Source organism: Aptenodytes forsteri, unplaced genomic scaffold (genome assembly GCF_000699145.1).
Source record: "Aptenodytes forsteri isolate BGI_AS27 unplaced genomic scaffold, ASM69914v1 Scaffold11, whole genome shotgun sequence".
NCBI classification, from domain to species: Eukaryota; Metazoa; Chordata; class Aves; order Sphenisciformes; family Spheniscidae; genus Aptenodytes; species Aptenodytes forsteri.
Genome location: NW_008794155.1, coordinates 865,832 through 883,704, shown reverse-complemented (window position 1 = coordinate 883,704; position 17,873 = coordinate 865,832). Strand labels below are relative to the sequence as shown.

Here is a 17,873-nt window from a genome sequence, read left to right as displayed (position 1 = left end):
AAAGACTGAGGCAAAGAAGGCATTAAGTACCTCAGCCTTTTCCTCATCCTTTGTCACTATGTTTCCCCTCGCATCCAATAAAGGATTAAGTTTATTCAGTGCAATGAATCAAATGGCACGCCTGTGCAGTTTATGCCAGGGAACATGCAGTAGAACAAGCAGTAGATTTTATTTCCTATTATTTTATACTTAGATCCTTAAATGTCTTATTTTACTTCTGTATGGAATTGCTTTCCACTTTTTTATGTTGTTTGACATTTGCCAGCTCTCTTTCATAGAGGATTCTTCTGGCCAAATCCAGAACCTGAAATTTAAAAAGGAAGGTACTCCAAAAAATATTTATTGTGGTTTTTGAGTTTTATAACTACTTTTTTTTTTTCCTCTTGGAAGTAACATTTGGTCCTCTTTGTATTTCCAAATATAATAGCAACGTCATTTTAATGCGGGGATATCGCGAGAAGAATGGTTTGGCAAGAGAAGGAATATTTCTAAATGAGATCCCAACAAGAATATTTCTGGCTAAGCTTGGTTTTGGAACATGCTATCTAAACCCTTGAATTTCTGGGAGGCTTGGAGTTTCCCTCTGGTGACTCACACATGTTTAACAGAATAAAATAAGAAATTCATCAAAATTAGCTTTGCTGCTGTTTTTAGCTATGCGCTATACAGTTCAACATAGAACATACAAAAGTGTCCATGACAATAATTATTCCTACCTCTAGATGTAGTTTTAACACCATAATTGCTGTTTCAGATATAAAACTTCCAGCTGGGTTAATGCATCTTTCTAAACAGAAGGATCTTTACCCTGCTGTCAAGTCATAGATCCCCTATCCTACCATTCACAGTATGACCACCTTCACTTCAGTTAAAATATCTTAACAAATCTGGTGTATACTTAGAGCTAAGCATGTAGTTCAAGTGGGCATAAAACACTTCAGAGTACTGCAGAATGGGAAATGTGGCAGGCATCTTAAGTGACTTAAGAGATGTTTTCACTCCTGCATCATTTGCACTGGGGAAGCTTCACTGTAAGTCAGGAAAAAGCAAACCTAAATATGAATTGCTATGGACAGAATGACCCTAAGCAACAAGAGAGTCCCCAAACTAAATACAATTCACTTTGCTGTTTCAAAGTACCATTAAGATGCAGAATTAGAAACATCCATTTGTTGTTCTTTTTATAGCACAGCCAAGTGACTTGGAATTTTAGCTTGTCCCTGCCAAGGATTGCTCAATTTCGAACAAAAAGTCCTCCACTATAATGTTAAAAAAGCACCAACCATCAATTGAATGCTAATCTTTATATTCTATGATACATCACTCCAAGAATGTTACCATTAAAAAATGTGAATTCTATTTTTCATAAGTGATGGATTATTGTACCAAGCTGTGTATTTTCCAGTAAAGTGTCCTTTTATTTGTCCTGTGTGATTACTAGTTTGTGGAAGTATGTGTGGGGTCATTTTAGTGCTGTGGGAAAATGGAGCACTCTTCTGTTAAAATCAGTAGTGAAATCAGAAGCAAACTATGCTCTGATCATCATAGGCATGTGTTTAAATATTGCTTTCCTTAATTGGCTATGTTCTATTTACTTAAAATGAACAATTTGGCAAGTTTTTCTCCCTTGACAACAGCAAAGCATAAACCATTTTATAAGTTTGGCTGTTAAAATCAGATTTGTAATGTAAACCACAATATTCCAGGGTTGTTACTGTTGCTTAACCAGTTATTTTAGCTTGCCATTGTTTTATAATTGTGCACCTTTAAATATTCTGGTGCTGTTTATAACTTATGCAAAACTTCTTGCTACAAAATAGCCCAATAATATCGATGATAATTTTCTTTTTGCTCTCTCTCTCTTTCCTTGGTTTCCCTATATGAAGATCACTGCATTACAGGGGAGATTCAATCTGGATGGGGAGATTAGGGAGCATCTCTGTAACTGCAGCTAAACTATCCAGGGTACTATTTAGAAATTCCGTCAGAGGGACAATAGACCAACTTCTGCAAGTTCAACTTGTGGAGAATACTGTTTTGGTGGATTTATTTATTTATTTGTTTGTTTTCAAGAGAAGATGGAAAGCTGTTCTTTCCTCAAAAAGCAGAAGCCACCCCTCTCTCAGCTGGAGGTCCTTGCCAGGGAAGGCTGTAGAGCTCCGGCTGTCCCATTTTCCTGCTCAGCATTTGGGGGAATGGGCAGGGTGAGAGCACGCAGGACACAGGATAAGGGTTATTCAAGGGTGGTGGGGCTCAGGTGATTTGTTAGCAAACTTCAAAAATCTGCGTGTTCAGGGAAACCTTTGGAGAAAGTCCTCCCATGGCATCACTGCTGCTTCTGTAGCATCCAGCCTTGCGTGTTGAGTTTCTCCTTCCTACTAATACTGCCTATTTTGATAGCTGTGATGGTGCCCTGTAAGCACCTCAGCAGAAAAAAAGTTAAATGGATGCCTTTGAAACTTCCTCCAGGGGATTTTCTGCAGCTGGCTTCTATGTCTTTTTGACACAGAGCAGGAATAAATTGAGCTCAAAATGTTTCTCAGTTTGGTAAATGCCTAAATTTAATAAAATATAATCATTAGGACAGGAATACTTTTCTTTCCATAAATTAATGCATCTTGCACACATTTCATGGCATATAGCCATGTTTTCTATAACTGCATTAAATATATATATAACGCTTAATCCATCTTGGCAAGAGAATTCAGTCCTTCACTAGTGGTGTAACCATCCATCCTTTCTCATAACAAGTAGTATACAGCTAATAGTGCATAGCACACTTTGAGTCCAGAGTTTTAGTTGAAAAATCATCCATGTGAAACTTGTGGGATTTGTGAACATTTCATGAGTAAACTGGTCACCATCCAAATACTTATGGGCAATAAATAATACAACTCTGTGAATAACCAGCAGAGTGAACTCGTCATGTTTATTCACAAAAGTATTAATCAGATGTTTTGTACTATCCAAGCAGCTACACTGCTGACCTACCGCATGATTTTACTAGGGTGGCTATGGCCATTATTTTCGAAGGATATTTGAGCAAACTACTATTAGTTTAAAAATACTGTTTCACTGAAGCTTTTTCTTTTGATTTTCTTTAGTTTTCAGGCTGAACTACAGTGCCTCTGACACAAACGACAGAAACCGAGTTAAAAGCAGGTTAAAGAAGTTCATCTCCCGAAGACCCTCCTTGAAAACATTGCAAGAAAAGGGACTTATTAAAGGTGTGTTTGGTCTTATATATTCTTTCGGAGTAAAAAGTAAAAATTCACAAATTAATTTTTCATTCGCAGTTAAATGAATAAGTGCACTGGATAAATACTTCTTAGATATGGTTTTCTTGCTGTAAAACTCAAAACTTACTGCTGAACTGAATAAGTGCACTGGATAAATACTTCTTAGATATGGTTTTCTTGCTGTAAAACTCATAAAACTTACACTGCTGAACTGTAAAGAAAAATCAACATATGGTTACATCTATCTCTGTGCTATCTGACTACTACTTCAATTTTTCTGCTTTGGTGTGCATGTGGTAGAAGCCCCTCCGTTTAACACAGGCACTCACCATGCACGTTGCAAATCGACATGCTGCACAACTCCATTTCTTTTTAAGAAAAGAATGTTGGTATAGTTTTATATTTTAGAATCCAAAATAGGAACTTCAGATGCTGTGCTGACTAATTTGTTTTCTGAGGTAGGCTGGAATACTTTCTGCTGTCTTCTCTCATTATTTTTCTAACTTGCCAACAAAATAATTTTTAACAATTTAAAATACGTGCCAATGAACAATAAATGCTTTGAATCTGTGATTTTTTTCCTACTCCAATTTCTTGATAAGTTGGTCAGCCGTCACTTTCACATATCCTTAAAAAATTGTTTCTTCGATAAAACGTGTTTGTTAGTTTATCCAAGGAGTAAGCGTTTTGCTAAGAAGCCGGTAGTTAACTTGAAGGCAGTAGCATTCTGACCACTAATAAACAAGCAAAGCCATGTTTTCAAATATTGTCTGGAATGATGCTTTAAAAATTTACGCACTCCCAAATTATTATGTGCGAAACCCACAACTGCACATGCAAATTGACTAGAAAGAGGCATTTTGCCAGCAGCCCCTGTCAATCTCTGGAGTGTGAGTTTTCCAGTGGTGTGTCAAAAGTGGCAAGGGGTGTTGCTAGTCTGTATTAAACTTGTCTGTCCTGAGCCAAGAGATTGACCCCAGCCAGCAAAAGCTAAAGCAGCCACAAGAGTTAAACACCAGCTGGGCCCATGTCTGAAGAGAAGGAGAAGATTTTATGAATTAAGTTCTTATGTTTCAGATATATGCAGAAATGTTCAGTGCAATGTTGCTTACTGTAAGGAAGTCTTCGTTATATGAAATCATTATGTGCCTTAGTGGTCGGCTTCTGCTTCTAACTGCCACAGAAACTTTAAAAACTTGTCATTTAAACATAAATATATATATGTGAGGTGTGCACACTCACACACCAAACTTTCGGGATCTGTCCTTACACATTCATAGTGTCTGATTTCAATACATTGGAGGGTTTTTCTTCTTTGAAGTACTCTGTGGGTTGAGGGTGGGATTTGAATGCATCATATTAGTTTGTTTCAGTTATTACAGTAATAGAGGAGTAATTTATAGTCTTTTAATTTCTGGATTTAAGGGGGTTTTTTTTAGTTTAATAAAGTGTGGCTGATGAATCTCCTGCGGTGTTACATAGGGATCAGATGTGATCCGGGCTAACAAATCCAGATTCATTAGCATAACTCATATCCATCCTCTAATATATCTCTCTAGGAAAGCCAGATGCATTTGGTTTTGGCTACAGTTGCACTAAGCTCTTGATTCATAAACATAGCTTGGTTCTACCTGGGATACTCTTCCAAGGATAACGAAGATGCACGATTTGTGACACAGTAATTCAGAATTGGTACCTGGCACAGTTTTATTACCAGACTAATGTTACCACGAAGAAAACATGTTAGTTATCTACCATGAAGTTTCATTAGGATTAGGTTTTGGCCATGCAAATGAGGCAGGATTCGTTAGCACGGCTTAATTCCAATCTACGGTAAGTCTATGTGAAATGCTCATTTGATAAGGTTCCTTCATTGTCTTCACCCGAGTTTATCCCTTAATCTGTTAAAATGTTATGAAAATGCAGTTGCAGTGCTTATACAGAGACCACTTTTAAATGTTAATTTTTAGGCTCACATTAGAATATTTTTAAATCACAAAATGCAACCATCCAGATTAAAAATGAAAAGCTTGCCAAATTTTGTATTATAAGATGCATCTATTTATTTTTCTAAGGTACTTAAATGGTTGCAGAAACCTCTCAAAACTATTTATTTGCTCGTTTCTTGAGGGAAAAAATGCTAACCAATTTTTACAAGAAAAAATTCCTCCAGCTCTGAGAACATGCATACTAACTTTTATCCCATAGGGAAATACTTCTGTCAGAATTGTAAATCCCTTAAAATAGGGGCTCGTAATAAAAGTGTGTCTAAAGCCTTGCAGGACATCTCGGTACTGAATTTCTGACAAAGAGCTGTTCTGTGTGCTAGTGAAGAATTGGTATAAATACCTGTGAAGCGTGTGGTGTTAATTACTCCAATGCAGTGGCACCGTAGGTGCTGTGAAAACCTTCACTTTTCATCAAGTGCTATTCATATTTGCCAGGGGCACTATAAAGCTCTCAAATCTATATTGATTTTTTACATTGTATGTCACATTGGAACCAAAACTCCAATAAATTTAACACGTAAATTATAGTCATGAGTAAATACATTTTAAGGTGGTAAGTTCACTTAAACACAGTTCTGTGCTCTGTTAGTCACTGATGTGTACACACTTGGCCAGAAGACTCGACACATTTCTCCACATTAACCAAATTTGGGAATACAGGCTTCAAAATTAAATAGCAGTTTGATCTCCTGGGGTACTTTGTTCTGCCAACACTGTTATCAGAAAATCTAGAAATAATGTGATTGTCATTTAACTCTTAACAAAACTTTGTTTATGTAGAATGTAGCAAATATCCATGTAGTAAGTAAAGTAGGTAGTTAACAAATGAGAAGAATAAGAAGTAGGAGGATAATAATCAGACAAGGGAATGTAGCAGACCAATGTGTAAATGTTAGTTGCATGTTGATCTGAAAATGAAGACGCGCTGATGCTTTACATGACAAAAAGTTATTTTTGTCATCGCTGTCCCATTTGCTTTCTAGTCTTCTGCATAAAAGAAGCCAGAATGGGAACAGCACATTGGCTCCATTCATCGGGGCTTTTCATGCTCCAGCGAGAGCTCTAATGAAGATCGTCAGCCCTTCTCGTTCCATCTCACTCATGCTTACACAAACTATCTTTGGTCTAGAAGCATTTTGAACTGCTTTTGAGATGATGTGTAATACAGTATTTTTGCGTAACGTGTATGTGTCTATATATGCACACTTATGTTCATATATATCCACACATGCACGCAAACCTAGAAATAGTAAATAAGAGGCATGTTCCACGTCTGCCATTTTAACAGTGTTATTTCGAGAATAACTGTGTTCAAATTTATATGCTAGGGCAGGGGTCTTCAGTTCCTCGGGATTGAAATATTCTCAGAATTTACAGAATCTGCACTAATATCCTAGAAAAATAATATATAAATCTTCTCTTTTAAAACTACTTTATAGTCTATAATTGAACTTTGATCTTTATGTTTGAGCTTTGTCATGATTTAATATTACCCAAAATGAATTGCCAACCTTCAACTTGCTATTGGCCTGCTAACTTCCTGATTTCTGAGCCTTTCTAGCCCACACACACAAGAAAAAAAAAAGCTTCTGTGAAACTGATTTTAAAGCTATGGTGGTTGTGTTGGTAATAGACTATCACAAAATACACTGTCAGTAAATGGTAAAAAAGCATGGGTAACAACATAACACAAATGGCACTGTGGGAAATGAGGAAAATGCAGCTATGCAGCCGGCAAGAAATTAATCTAGGTTTTTTAGGGGTGGATTTTTTTTTTCCCCAAAAGCTAGACACCGAAGGAACTTCAATGAATTTATTTCGTAAGTTAAGTTAAGGCAAAAACCAAACCAGCATAAAAATTGGAATGGTTACAACTGTTTCAAGATGAAAATAAAAGCCACTCAATTGCTAGTGAAAGGAACTAGCTGTGATTTGGCTTGATAGCCTATAGAACAGGGCTCAGCATATGTTGGTGGTTGTGCAGATAGCAGCACAGAGATCACCAAGCATTTTCTTTCCAGACAAGGGAAAACATCTTTATTGTCTCATCTGTCTCAATGGACCTTGGAGGAGTTCAATCTAATGAGTGTAATGCTCATGAGAAGTCCAAAAGAGTAGATTAAGACTTACTTGGTGTGTCCTGTAATTCTTCTGGGTTATGCAGGAATTTAGCAAGTGATCTGGTGCCCATAATAATTTAGGGAAAGTTAGGAAATGTTTCCTTTGACTTGCAGGGACAGTGGGTCACAAAGGTATTTCTTTCTTTCTCCGACCGCTACGTGGACATTTGGAAGTACGTTTCCCAATCCCTGTGGATGGCCAAACACTGGACAAAGTGATTTTTTTCCTTTGACATGATGGTCAGAAATAATTCAGATAATTTGAAAATATCTCATTTTTGGAGACCTGTTTTGAGGACTACAGCAGACTCACTCTCCTTAAATTCAAATGAGCTCTTGTCCCCAGTAAAACACCACCATTTTTAAAAAGAGACCAGTGTCTGCAGCACTCTCTATTTTCCCTTTTTCTGAGAATGTGAAACAAATCTGGTAACTTGTATGCCACTTAATAGTAACTGTTCACAAATGTAATTTTTTTTAAAATTGATGACCACCACAGATCAACGATATATAGTAAATCTCCAAGTTAAAAGGACTGGCAAGATTCCCAGCTAGCATAAATCAGGGGAGCTCCACTGACAACCTCGCTGACTTCAGTCAGCTGAGGACCTGGCCCACTTATTGTAAAAACGTCGTGGCATTATTTGGAGCCCAGTCTGGGATCAGCATCATTTTAATGTCTGGCTTAATATGTCTGACTCTACAGATTGAGCAGCTAGAAGAAGTCACCTTTCAGAATATGGCCCTTTCCAACCACATCCCTTCCCCCTCCAAAAAATTCACTGCTGTGGTGCCTACTGTTCTGTCCCTCTCTCTGTATATTCCTCTTTTATTTTGCCTTTTCATTCTCTTTCCCCCTTTCCCCTCCCAATATTCAAACAGATACAAAGAAAACAAACAACTTAGATGTCGATACAAAGCTCTGGTAGTCCAGCAGTTCGAATCCAGATGTAGCACAGTTAACTCTGCTCCTGGAAGGCACTGAATTACATAGATGTAATTCACATTTCTAAAAACTTGGGCATTACACCATTATACCTTCTCCTCTCGTGTCAGAATTTGAGCCTCTCCCCAAGAAATGGGAATATTAGCCATGCCCTCCCTCTGTTTTTTTTTTAATAAAAAACACTGAAGTATGAGTTCTTTCCAAGTGTGGCCACATCTCATCCATGTGCACCAAAAACGGTTAAACAATGACATTCTCAGTGAGGATGTGGCTTTAGTGACTTTGTTTTAATTGTTTCTTTTCCAGAAGTATTGTCTCCCATAGACTAGACTTCTGCAGCTCAGAATTAGTGGCTTTGCTGCAGCCTGCAAGAGCTACTCAAAAAAAAGTAGCTCTGTCAGGCTCAGGGAAAACTTGAAGCTCACCAGAACGAGCAATTCATTGCAGCTGTAATCATCATTTTATATTATACAACTTGTGAATGTCCATTCCCTCCTCTTCTGATGTCTCATTTTATATCCATGTGCAAAGCTGTCACACACCCCACCATCTTAAACAGAAAGTTTAATGCGCAGATATCAGGGATGTGTAATGTAAACCATACCACCAAACATATTATGAATATATTGCTCTTCTTAAAAATGCTTGTTGGTTTTTCATACTACAGTATTGACTAACTGTCTGTGTTTGATGTATGGTTTACCAGCCTGATGTAGACTTATGGTTAGAGCTTAACTTGTTAGTTCTGCTTTTGCAGCCAATTCAGAATAACTACAGATGCCCCAAGATATTAAAATTGACTGCTCAAATGGACTCAGTGTGGGAGTTTCATTGGTTTTAAATTGATAACAGCTGAAAGAGTGAATGATTAAAGCTGTATATGGGCATAGTATGCAGCTCCTTTGTACAAGCTCTTGTGAACAGAATCCACTGTATGGGAATTGCCTTTGTTCTAATAAAAGATATTTCTGAACAATTGTTAGTTTAAATTTTTAAATGATGAAACAAGAGCATTTCAGGAGCCTATAGAGGAAATAATTCCTGAGAAACTGGAATAACTCTGAGAAGATAAAGTGGATTTCTATTCAGAGGGGAGCATTTAAAGTTAAGTAGCATTCCATAAGGTGGTAATTGTGTCTATTTCCCAGGCATTTGAGTTAAATAAGCTGGATAGGAAACATAAACTGTCATAACAGGAGGTTAGGAGTGTTGTGTACATCTTTTTTTTTCAAGTCATAAAAAATGAAGTTTTGAAGGGCCTTATCACAAATAAATCAAACAAAGGCCTTTTTGCTTCTTTTACCCCCTTGGGAGTAGTTCTTATTTTTTGAAAAAATGTCCTGGTTAGTTTCCCCTTAAAGTAATTTTAAAATATATATACACACCTATAAAAGAATAAGAAAATAATATTTTAATCTTAGTTACACATAAATCTAGTTTACATAAGTTAGTAATTTGCCGTTCCTATAATTCCTTGTTTTCAAAATACTGCACAAACAAATCTTAACTGAGTTTTCCTCAACTATCCCTGTGACCTCTAAGAGCGTAAATATGGCAGCGTAACTTCTGCCATTCCCATGTTTATGTACAGAAACAGATCCAGCAAAAAATCAATTGACTAGAGAGAGTCACGGAGTTTGCGGTTCAGGAGTACCCAGAATTCAGAGTATTTGGATGACTCATGAGATCATGTACTTATAAATACTCATGAATTTCTAGAAAGGGAAAAGAAAATCCAAAGCAGTTGTGTGTCATTGTTTTACCATAGTCTTTTCTGATGCCCAGCAACTATTAATGCCGATTTGCTGCCCCTTCCATTCAAGACAAAAATCCTGAGCGCCTATTTGCTAAAGAAGAGGAGTTTTAAAGCTTAACTGCAGGATACAGAATGTGACTATATCCATATACCGAAAGGTATATAAAATGAGGTTAAAAGTTTTGCTGAAGTTGCAGAATCTGCACTTAGAAAAGAAGTAAAGGACTAGGTGAGAATTGTAAAACAGTTTCCAGCCTTTTCAAAATTTCCTCCCAGGAATACCAAGTGTTCTGCATTTATACTGGGGACTGAAAGAGTAACTGCAACGTAATCCTGGAAGTTGGTTATAAAGTGGTTATAACAGAGAAGAGAAGCTGCTGAACACCCATGCATTAATTTTGTTTCAGTTCTTCATGTACTGCCACCTAAACACAGTGCAGTTCTTTGCCTGTTTTGCTTCTGAAAGCGTTTACAAGTGTCTTTGTCCACCAAAAAAGATACATTTTTACTTCTTTTTAACATAATTTACATTAGAGACCATTCCATATTATGCAAAGAGTTTGACAGGTCTTTGCTAAAATTTTACAAAACAATTAAGATGTCAAAAGAGGAAGTGCTAGTACATTTTAATCATAAATCTCTGTATATATAATTACCACTGAAGGCAGCTATAAATGTTTTATGAAGAAAATGTAACCAGACTGTGCTTTGTCAGAAACATAACCCCAAAACATGTAACAGACTGTTCGCTAATGCTTAACGCCGCACATGCACACAACCTTCTTCAGTGTAGTTCTGTGAACCCAGTCCTCCATCCCTTCTGCAGCCGAAACTCCGACTAACTTAAATTCGGGCTTTGATGTACTCTACCAGAATGCAGATCACAGGCATTGGGAGGTGCTGGAATAAACTTCCCTGATACATGTCAAGAAGTCCAAACCATCCCGTGCACCCACCTTGTTTCCCTGACTGTGCCCTACTCTGGGGTATTAAGGAAGAAAAGGCAATCGAGTTGCTCTTGAAATCTAAGCTTAGTAAGAAATAGTAGCGATTAACGATAGGAAAGTGAAGCTCCTTGCAAAGCAGAAAATAAACAAATGGCTTTTGACCTGTTGGTGACAAAAAGGTGCGCTGCTTGGAGGAAGAAGCACTCAAACTGATTATGGTGGAAGATGGTGGGACTGGCTATGGAGGAAACGTCCTGTGCCGTGGGAGCTGTAAAGGACAGCAGGAGCTCCTGCTGTTCTGCAAAGGAGCGTGCTTGTTGGGTTTGCTGTGCAGAGCCCAGGCTTGTGCTAGCACCCATCAGCTAGCTATACAAAAATTTTCAAAGCCTCTATGCCAATTTCCAAAATATAGTACTCTTGAAATGCTATATGGAGACTGTCTCTTTGGATAAATGATGATAGTACACTCCTATTGTTTGAGCATTTAACTGGCTCCTATTGAGTAGTTTCTCTCATCTGTTTGATTCATTTTGATTCTAGCTGACAACATCCCCATTACTGATTGCTCTTTTCATAATTTCTCAAACATATAGAGTGGAAATGAGGTGGAGGAAGCTAATTACTAATCTGAGGAGTTTAACCTGCTTGTACAAATATGTTTTAAGATGAACATTCAACGTTGATCAAAACTTTGACATCATAAAACCCAAAAAGTAGCATTATCTAGTTAAATACTTATTCATCAAGGAAACAACACAAATCACAAATTAAAATTGGTGTAAGATATGCAATCCTCATCAAAAGATATCTATTACCTTCCATTTTTTAAACAGGTAATCTGATGACAAAAAAACTCCTGTAAAGATGAGATGAAGTTGTACTAAGTCCTAATGATGCAAAGTAATGCAGCCTTTGCGCACTTATGGTGCTTTATGACAAGGGTGAAACTCGGTATGCGTGGAAGAGACAGGCTACCTGGCAATACGAGTTTCAAGGTTGGACCATCAGTTAATATCATGCAGGATTTTGGATTCAACAAGATATGGAGCTGTATCTCTAGAATTGCCTTCACTTTTTTACGGCAGGTCCAAGCAATCTCCAGGGACCTCCAAGCCTTAGAAAGGTCGAGGTCAAGGTGTAAATGGCAACTGAAACTTGAACCCAGGGGGAAGTATCCAAGTGCTACACGCAACAGATATTAAGAGATTTGGGTTTGTGGCAGAAGCTAATGACCACTAGGACTCAAAAAAGATTTCTTTCCAACTTTGTCTGTCCATCTCTGATAGCTGAGTTTTTAATATGCAAACCCAGAAGAGAGAAAATTCCCACTACTAATAATACACCTTAATATATTTTCCTCTTTTTTTCCAAATGCAGATCAAATTTTTGGCTCCCATTTGCACTTGGTTTGTGAGCATGAGAAATCTACGGTCCCCCAGTTTGTAAGACTGTGTATAAAAGCTGTTGAAAGAAGAGGTGAGTACCTTAATATTTAACACTATTTTTTTCCTCTATTAGTAATCAAAACATTAACCTTGTAACTCTGCTCAAATTGCCAGGGTAGGCAGGCGGTTCAACTTATAATATAGTTATGAACTGAACTATATCACCTTCTGTATCTTCATTTTCTTTATATGATGAGACATTAATAGAACCCATTCATGCTGATTATTCCCTATATTTTGTTTGACATGTTGTTGTTTTAGTCTTTCTCTGGGTAAGAAAATGCTAACCATCAATAAAATGTCAGTAACTTTCAGTCTGAAGTCTCTGGTGAGCGTAATGCCAATACTTTCTCCTAAGTCCTGAATTGTATTCAACCAAAATAAATGTTATTCTAGTGTGACCATATTTTTTTTTAACGCGTGTGTGTGTCTAATTTTTCCAGTTATTTTAAAAAGCCATAATATCATAAGAATATTGGAATGAGTATTCATCCTCATTAGAAGTTTTGATTAATTTAATAAGAAGGATTGTCATGGTATAAAAAGATGTGCTTAACACCGTTGCCTGCCTTCCTTTCTTCAGAGCGTATTTTCTCTCATTGAAGGTCATTTTCTTTGGAAGGTACATGCGGTAGATGCAGAATCTTAAAATGTATTGTATAAAAATGTGAGGCTTCATCACCATCTGTTACAAGTTTACAACTTGTTCCAGGGATCTGGGGAAACATATATCTTGCAAAAGATAGAAAATTTATTTTCAGAATAAGGCTGGGTGAACCCATTGTCACTGCCATACACTGGAGTCTCAGAACAAGAGAACCAATGACAAATAAAAAGATACTTAGACCATTAACCACAAAGGAAAAAGCTATTTTAATTCCATCGTTGTTACCTGGCTTTATAGTGAAAGGTGCATAAAAACTACCCTGGAGTTTCAAACTCTGGGAAATTCATGCTTTAATTATACAGCAAAGAGAGCACTGGGATATTATTATTCCCAGAATGATTGGCAGGAAATCGGAGACTAACAAACTGGAGTTCGTTCAGTAGGGGGAGATAGTAGCATTGGTTTTTTGGAGGAAGGCTGGAGGCTGGCTAAAGAAAGAGACAAAGAAAGGGGAGAAATGTGTGAAGGGACTATTAATAGAGGAGGAATTGTGAGGAGAAATTCAGAACATGAAAAGGAAAGGCAGAGATTAGATTATAAAAATGCCACGCCATGCAGAACATGTCTAATTGACTGTTCAGTTACGAACTTAGCACAGGTTCTCCAAAAGATGCACTAGATACTTCATAGATGTTTTGTGGTGTCTGATCACTCCTCCAGAAGTGAGGCCAGAGGTCTCTGCACTGCTGAACTGTAATAGAAAAATCCAAGAAACCTAATTAGATGTTTATTGTCTGTGTGATTATCAGAGAAAAGTTCACGGAAGAAAATGAAAATACCACTGTTTCTTCAAAGGAGTTCATCCTTCATAGTATTGCATTGTTGTTCTTGTGTTCTCTTCAAACTTGCTGTGACTTAGAGAAGTCTACCCCTTTTAGTTAGTCTAATATGTAAATAAAAGCTAATCACATGGCACGAGATAAAAATTTCATTTTATCACTGTATTTATGAGTTTATATTTGATATACATTTTTTTCTATTATCATTTTCTTGGATTAAGATTCTTGCATTTACTCACATTCTATTTACTCAAAGTGTTGTTTTTACTAAGTTCTGGCATAAACTATCTCAGGACAGCAGTAATTTATGTGAAGCTAAGTCCAATGTTTATGCAAGCTTCTGATGACATTTTATACCGGGGTTGGTATTAGGAAGCAGTATGTGGAGGTGCCAAGTCTCCCGGCATGGCTGAGACTCAACAGATCTGAAGCCCTCCTCTTAATGGCCAGATATGCCTCCAGCCAAGATATTCAACTGCAGAGTCATGGGAAATACTTATGTACCAATTATGGGAAAGGCACATTTAATGAAAACTGTATGTTTACTTTCATAGTCTTAGTAAGATGGCCTAGATACTCAGTACAGCTGGCATATTGGCTGTTGTAGAAAAGCTTTTTTTCCTATTTAGAAAATATATCATCTACATACTGTAACTGTACCAGAAATGTTACTTGCATGCTCCATTTAAGATAAAGGATTATTAGGAGAAAAGACCTTAGGAGACTGACCCTAAATGTTACTTACAAAATATTCATACTTTGCTGAACGGTTGTGTTCTTATTTATCAGCACATGGATTTAATTATTATTTACTTATTGTTTTTCTATTTGTTTTTTTATTATTATTTTTAAAAAATTATTTCTGTGCACAGAAGGAAAGTCTAACAGTGATCTGAATAAACCGTATTAATTAGTACATTTACCTGTGTAGGTGAGGTTACATACAATAGCCAACTGTAGTAATATTCTCCCACAGATTAAAAATGTAGAGGGTGTCATTAACTGTTGGCAAGATTTCCTGTTCAGTTACACTATTTTTAAATTAATAACTACGTTGAAATCAAAGGAATCAGTCTGAAATTATTTTGCTGCAACTTAGATCAGATTTTGGTTATTTATCCTCTAGGCTACTGTTTGCTTATTCACCATTTCAGGACAGAGATGCTTTATAACATTTAGTCCAAAAATTCTCACACCATAATGCATATTTATCTATCTGACAAGGATTCACTTGTTCAAGAGTGAATTCCATTTTTCCAGCCTCTTTTGCTATTTGTAGTTCTTGAAATAGGACTGGGAGGCAGAAGGTCTTTCTAGATTTACTCAGCCATCTTGCAGAGGTGGTAGTGGAGTTTAATAACGAGAGTCAATAAAAATGTGCCTGTTCTTGTAAACTTGCAAGGCAATTGTCACATTAATTCCTTTTTTTTTTTTTAAGCAAGCTCAGTTTTTTTCTTTATTCTTCCTGTATTATTTATTCATTCATGATTTTTGATGAACTTCTTGTCCCGAGTATTTAGCTATACAGACCTGCGCCACTGAAGTATCCAGGCAAAGAGCATTGCGCCCTTGGTATTTAATGCAATGTCCTAAATAGAAAACAACTCCCATGTATAGGATGTGACCTGGTGAAGATAAGTGAATAATTCTGAGCCGTGCAATGATCAGACTGAAGAAATACAGTGGCTACGCAAAGATGTTTAACATTTCTTAACTCTCGACTTCCTCAGGGTCTTGGAGGGAAACTTTTTCACGGAACAGTGTATTCCTTGTTTTTCCTGTGTGGTCTTTTACTTTGCCATCAACATCTACCTTGGATGTAGCTCGGGCTTTTCTGGGACTATCTGTTGACTTGCCTTTTTCAATCTGTATTCCACGCTTTTTCTTCTCCCCAGAAAGTGTCTGATAGGTAGCCCCGACCCTGAGCTGAGCAGTGCAGCAAGGAAAGCCTGGGACAATCCTCCCAGTGTACTATAACTCACATGCTGCGCGCTCCTGCCAAGGGTGGGGCCCATTGCAAGATTTTTGGTGCTTCTAGGCCAGATATTATTTCCAGTCATTTCTTGAGTCGCCTATTTATTTTGTTATCCACGACCCTTTAAAAGTGCTGGCTGTTTTTTTGCCTTTTTTTTTTTTTAAATATGTGAAAGGCATGAGTAGAACGCATAAAAAAAATAAAAATATCAGTCTGAATTGTACCTAAACAAAATGCCATCTAGTACTTCTCATAGTAAAGTTTTATCGTGTGAATACAGTCTGATACTAAACCCTTTTCCAGGGATGATCATTTGTCTGTGTGTCTAATGACAGAGTAAATGAACACCCCGAGCAGTCAGTATCCTAAACCTGTTGAGGGTATCCAGTGTAGCCTAGGTTTTGTAAAGAAATACAGTACTAATGCTCCAGGGAAATATAATTTAACTTTCATGTCTCTTTTGAAACGTCCTTCATTTTCTCCCTCCATTCCCAAATCCAAGTTAGCGTTCTCAAATCAGCCTAAATGACTTGAAAAATGACACTGCAGGCAGCAAAGCTGATGATTACAGGTACCATTTCCATTCTAAACTGGACATTACAGACATTGTTTTCTGTTGCTTTTCTTGGAGCACAGGATGCTCTGACAGGAATGATACACAAAATTACATATTTGATTCAATGCCTAAAAGCCACCCTGGGATCCATAACCTTGCTTAAAGATTTAAGAAAGACCTTTAGTCCACTTCTGAGAAGGTTCTTAGCTTAGAAAACTTTATCTTTCAACTTTACTTCTTAGCAGCTGTTATGTTTTTTTGCTGTCGTTTGTTTGACAGGATCCAGTTATAGGTTCCGATGTCTGTTTAAAGAAACAGGGAGGTTGTTGGCTTTAAAATTCCCTTACTGCTTGTGTGTTCAACATTTTCCCAGGCTTTTCTACATAGTTTGCCAAGTAAAGGGACTGACCTTTTGTAGCAAACACTTTTTCATTTCTAAATGCTCACTTTGATTTTTGTCCCATTTTATGCTCATTCCAAACTGTTTACAACCCACTAAAAATGACTGTGAATTATATGTTTGTGTAATGGATTCCTTTTGTGGTCGGAGTGGAATGTTTACTTTGAACAATTAGTTATCTTTGGGCAGATTATAGTGACCTGAAAAAAGAATGGCTAAAATTATTATAGTACCTTAACTATTTCCTTTTGTTATCTTCTCTGTTCAATGTATTATTTACTGGGTTTCACTGCTCTGAGCCCCAGTGAACAAATCATGTTAAATAAGAGCGGTGACAAAAAATCCCTGAGCGTATGGCTTTTGGTTTGGGGGGCTGATCTGCTGGGGTAGGACTGGGTACGCTAGGGAGCCTTCAGACGTGACCATTAGGCCGGGTGTGCAATTTAAAGAAGACACGGTTTTGAGAGAAGTTTTAAGCGCTTGCTCTCTGAAAATCGGATTTCTTAAAGGTGTCCAAAGTTTGACACCCCAAAGCACCTAAAATCAAGACTCAGTTTGGCTTTAATGTCCGTAGCTGTGATTTGATTATGCATAATATCATTGCAGAAATGCACACACGCAAAGTCTCATACCGCAGAATATTCAGTGTTTAAGGAAGAAAATGTCTTTATGGGCAAAGATGAAGTACCTTATGGGATGCAGTAAAGAAATACAGTCATCCCGATGAAGAGAAATGAAGATAAAAATGGTATTTTAAACTACCTCACCTCCCAAATGCCATGCTGCCCTGTGACAGAAGGTTGTGTCCCTTTCATCAGTTTTATCTCTTAATCTAAAAGCTAAAGTGCAGCTAAAAGCACTTTAAAACCTATTTATTAAAAAAAAAAAAAAGAAAAAGAAAGTGATATTTCATTACCTTCTAAATCATATACCGCTTAAAAGGTAGTCAGTATTCTGGTAGGAAGTTTACATAAAGGAGAGTTCACTTATCTTAAGGAGTTAAGCAAAGAGGAAATGAGTTTTAAAAATATAAA

The 17,873-nt window shown here is 37.1% G+C and overlaps 1 protein-coding gene across 1 annotated transcript in view; it reads left to right on the top strand.

Annotated features, from left to right (window-relative positions):
* ARHGAP15 (Rho GTPase activating protein 15) overlaps positions 1-17,873 on the top strand; it is a 373,794-nt gene that overhangs the window by 206,609 nt on the left and 149,312 nt on the right. The window contains exons 9-10 of the mRNA XM_009279645.1: positions 3,105-3,227; positions 12,395-12,493. Of these exons, the coding sequence (XP_009277920.1) occupies positions 3,105-3,227; positions 12,395-12,493 (222 nt within the window). The remainder of the gene's footprint in view (positions 1-3,104; positions 3,228-12,394; positions 12,494-17,873) is intronic.